The following is a 4509-nucleotide window of genomic DNA, read 5'->3' on the forward strand; positions in this document are numbered from 1 at the left end:
TATTATTAACTCCCGAGTAAATGGCGTGTTGATAATATTCGAAAGATGGGTCAATGATTTTTGGGAAGCTTTGTAGAACCTGTTGTACATGTACAAAATAAACCCATAGTACATTTGGGATGGTTAGACACATGGCCTCATGCTCGCAACGTCGGACCTTTGAACCCTATTTGTGTGTGACCCTTGTTTGTGTGTTTATGCATCCATGCATCATTAACATTATTTATTTATTTTAACAAAGTTTTCAAGGAACTTAGGAACTTTTGTTGCCAACATTAGGTTTATCATGGATTTTGGAAGGAAAAGGCTCAAAAGTACACTTTCAAGAGGCCTAAGTTAGAAGACCTAAGGACATTGGGATCTTTGGTTGTTGACACAGAGGCTTTCAGTAAAAGATATGGACATTTGCTTTCTATTTTGAAGATCAACATGGCAGATGGACTTCTTTCTACTTTGATTCAGTTTTATAATCCCGTGTATCACTGTTTCACTTTCTCCGATTATCAACTTATGCCAACACTTGAAGAATACTCTCATTTGATTGGTGTTCCTATTTTTAGTCAAGCTCCATTTTCTGGTTTGGAGGAAGATCCCAAAGATCAAGACATTGCAAAGGCTACTCACTTGAAAATGTCAGAGATCAGGGATCATATGACCACAAAAGGAAAAATGCTTGGTTTGACAGCTAAGTTTCTAATGAACAAAGCTCGGTATTTTGCTAGAATGAGGAGTGTGGATGCGTCTGAGGCTGTTTTTGCTCTACTTATCTATGGATTGTTCTTCTTTCCTAGTTTTGATGATTTCGTTGCCATGGATGCCATCAAGATCTTCTTAATAGGAAATCCAATTCCTACTTTGCTTGCTGATGCCTCTCATTCTGTTCATATGAGGAATTCTTATAGCGGGGGAATGATTACATGTTGCATGCCTATGTTGTACAAGTGGTTTATTTCTCACTTGCCTAGGTCTCATGATTTTTGGGACCTTAAGGATGGTCTTTTATGGTCACAAAAGATTATGTCGCTCACACATTCAGATATTGTTTGGTATAGTCATGACTATGATGGAGTTAGTATCATTGATAGTTGTGGATGATTTCCTAACGTACCTCTTCTTGGTACAAAAGGAGGCATCACTTACAACCCAATCCTAGCTCGTCGTCAACTCGGCTATCCAATGAGAGATAAGCCAAAAAATATTCACTTGGAGGGTTTGTTCTTTAAGGAATGTGAAGATTGCAAAGCGCTCAAAGAGAAGATTGTGCACGCTTGGCGCCATGTTCATAAGCTAGAAAAGAAAGTTTTAGGGAAGACAAATTGTGTCTCTTTAGAACCTTACCTTAAATGGGTTCAAATAGGGCCATCGGCTTGAAAATGCCTTATCCTCGCCAAGAGCCTTTGCCTTTAGTTGACAAAGAACATACTTATATCTTCATGACTGATTTAGAGAAGTTGAAGATTGCTTTGACCAAAGCGCAGCGAGAAAGGGACGCTTGGAAGAACAAGTATCAAATCATCAACAATGAGGATGAAGAACTTCAAAGGCAGTTAAAGATGAAGAATGAAGAAGAGCTCTCCAACAAGAAGAGGAAGGTGCAAGAGGATTTATTTTCCTTTGGCGTTCAGCCAGATACTCCTTGGAAGTTGATCGTGGACAAGCTCGTGCTCGAGAAGGCTGAGATGGAAGAACAAATTAAGAAGCTCAACTTGAGGCTACTAGGGGAATCTCCTTAGGACTTTACTTAGCTTTTATTTAGCTTTGTACTCAAACTTTGTAACTCCCTTTGATTAATTAAATTAGTTTCTTTTGGTCATTGTTATTTGCCTTTTGATGTTTGCAATTATCTCTTAAGTTCCTTGAAACTTTTAAAAATTTGCATTTTCATTGCATTCATGCACATGTCATCACACTTGCATTTTTTATCAAAACAAAAACTCATTTTCGTCATTTCTTCTCCAATAGTTTCCACACTGAGACCCTCACACCAGTACAACACCAGAGCTCAAGACCTACGTAGAATGGCCGAGCAAGAGCAAGATATGGAAAGAGTAAATGAAGAGCTTACAGATCTACGTGGGAATATAGGTCAAATCATGGAAATGTTGCAAGTAATACGTGCAAAGATGGATACTCAACCCACAATTGTTTCTGAGATCGTCAATCCGGTGATTACTCCTCAGCCAGCAGTTACTACTCCAACAACTTGGCCTCCATTTGGTCTTCCTTATGGTTTTGTGCCTCCTCTTCAAGGACAGTCCACTCAACACACATTTCCACTAACTACTGAAGTTAATCAAGTGATTCCCACTTTTGCACCCACTGCCATGCACACTTGAGTTCAACCATACTTCGATGATCATCAACAAGTGTATGATATACCGATATGTCTGAAGAAAGTGATGAAAGACATGAAAAGCTGAGAGAAAATGTTGAAACCATTGAGAAAAAGTTGAGAGCAATGGAAGGTGATCAGATCTTTGGTGCTGCTGCCAGAGAAATGTGCCTTGTATCTGGATTGGTGATCCCCGCAAAATTCATGACACCTAACCTTGATCAATATGAAGGAGCTACTTGTACCAAAAGTCATCTCATCATGTATTATAGAAAGATGGCAGCTCACGTGGACAATGAAAAACTCATGATCCACTGTTTCCAAGATAGTTTGAAAGGTGCCTCTTCCAAATGGTACTTGACCCTTGATCAGACTCACATCCGTTGTTTCCAAGATTTGTCTGATGCTTTCATCAAACAATACAAGTACAACATGGATCTAGCTCGTGATAGAAGGCAATTGTTGAGCATTCCTAAAAGGATTCTGAATCCTTTAAAGAATATGCACAAAGATGGAGAGAGACTGCATCTCAAGTGGAACCTCCATTAACTGAAAAAGAGTTGGCAGATTGGCTCGTCGACATAGTGCGACCAGAATTTTTTGAAAGGGTGGTGGGAAGCGTGACTGCAAGTTTTTCTGACTTGGTGGTCGTGGGTATCAAAGTGGAACTTGGCTTAAAAAATGGCAAGATGATTATTTCAGCTAGTAATTCCAACAATAACAACAATACCAAGAAATTCTCTAGTAGTTTCCATAAGAAAAAGGAAGGAGAAACAAATGAAGTGATGGGTAGTAGAAGAAAGAATCAGTCTTGGAAAAAGCAACAATCTTTTTCTCAACAACAATATGTTCAACAACCACAATTTGCTCAACAACCATATGTAGCAGCTATTACACCAACTTTAAATCAACAAGTCCCAGTGTATCAGTCGACTCAAGCAGTTCCAATCTTTCAAACAACACCTAATGTTCCAACTTATCAACAAGCACCCAACGCTCCAGCTTATCAACAAAGGACTCCAACTCAGCGCCAAAATGCTCCATTTCAAAATAGGAGACAAGATGGAATACCTCTGATTCCTCAGATTCCTATGTCTTACACTGAATTATATCTGTCATTGTTAAAGAAAGGTTTAGTTGTTCCAAGACCTTTGGGACCTCCACCAGATCCTCTCCCATCATATTACAATCCTAATGCACATTGTCTGCTCCATGAAGGCGCCCCAGGGCATGATTTGGAAGGCTGCTATGCCTTGAAACATATTGTAAGGGAATTGATTGAGAAAAAGATTCTTTCATTTGGGGATACCAGTCTGAATGTCAAAAATAATCCTTTGCCCGCTCATGGGTCTGTAAATGCTATTGATGATGAGCCCGATGAAGGTCTAATTCTTGATGCAACCAAAATCAAGACTCCGCTCAGAGATTTTCATGCAAAGTTAATGGAGGCAGGTTTACTGAAGAATTACCGTAAGAGTTGTGAAGAATGTACTATTGGTCCTAAAGGATGTGAAATGGTCCGCAAGGATATTCAAGAATTGATTAACCAAGGTGTGTTGCAAGTAAGCAGTTCTATGAAAAAGAATGAGGTAGCAGTGATTGAACCCATATTCAATCTACCTAAGTTAAGTACTACAACACCAATCTTCAACATTCCAGAGCCAGTATTCAACATTCCAGATTCTACTATTGTTTAGCCAATTTTCAACATTCCAGAATCAGTTGAACCAATCTTTAATATGCCTAATCCAGTGGTTGTCCAAAGGCCTGGCTCTTTTCCTTTTGAGAATACTAAAGCAGTTCCTTGGAAGTATGATACAACTGTGGTTAACCAAAGGTTTGACAAAGTAGGTCATAAAGAAGGTCTAAATATTGCAAGCACTAATATAGTAGTGGGAATTAGAATGACCCGTAGTGGTCACATTTATACCCCTCAGTTCAACTTGGCTCTGCGAATTCCACCGAAAGAAACCACCACCACTGTTACCGACAAAGGCAAAGAGGTGATCACAACTGATGAAGACGCTGAATTTCTGAGGATTATCAAGAAGAGTGATTACAAGATTATTGATCAGCTACATCAAACTTCTTCAAAGATATACATTTTGCCTCTTCTCATGAGTTCTCCAACTCATCGAAGTGCCTTGCAGAAATTGTTAGCTTAGGCTCATGTCACT

The 4509-nt window shown here is 39.2% G+C and overlaps 2 protein-coding genes across 2 annotated transcripts; both read left to right on the forward strand.

The window, feature by feature from the left end:
• Nucleotides 1-429: 429 nt before the first annotated feature.
• LOC127095420 (uncharacterized) lies at nucleotides 430-1095 on the forward strand. Its single transcript, XM_051034114.1, has one exon. The coding sequence runs from the start codon at nucleotides 430-432 to the stop codon at nucleotides 1093-1095; it is 666 nt and encodes a 221-aa protein (XP_050890071.1).
• A 1288-nt stretch (nucleotides 1096-2383) lies between these two features.
• LOC127095421 (uncharacterized) lies at nucleotides 2384-4029 on the forward strand. The gene is made up of 2 exons (XM_051034115.1): nucleotides 2384-2787; nucleotides 2844-4029. Exons 1-2 carry the CDS (start codon nucleotides 2384-2386, stop codon nucleotides 4027-4029), a joined length of 1590 nt encoding a protein of 529 aa, XP_050890072.1.
• The last annotated feature ends 480 nt before the right edge of the window (nucleotides 4030-4509 follow it).

The sequence above is a fragment of the Lathyrus oleraceus genome, chromosome 6 (assembly GCF_024323335.1).
Source record: "Lathyrus oleraceus cultivar Zhongwan6 chromosome 6, CAAS_Psat_ZW6_1.0, whole genome shotgun sequence".
Classification (NCBI taxonomy): Eukaryota; Viridiplantae; Streptophyta; class Magnoliopsida; order Fabales; family Fabaceae; genus Lathyrus; species Lathyrus oleraceus.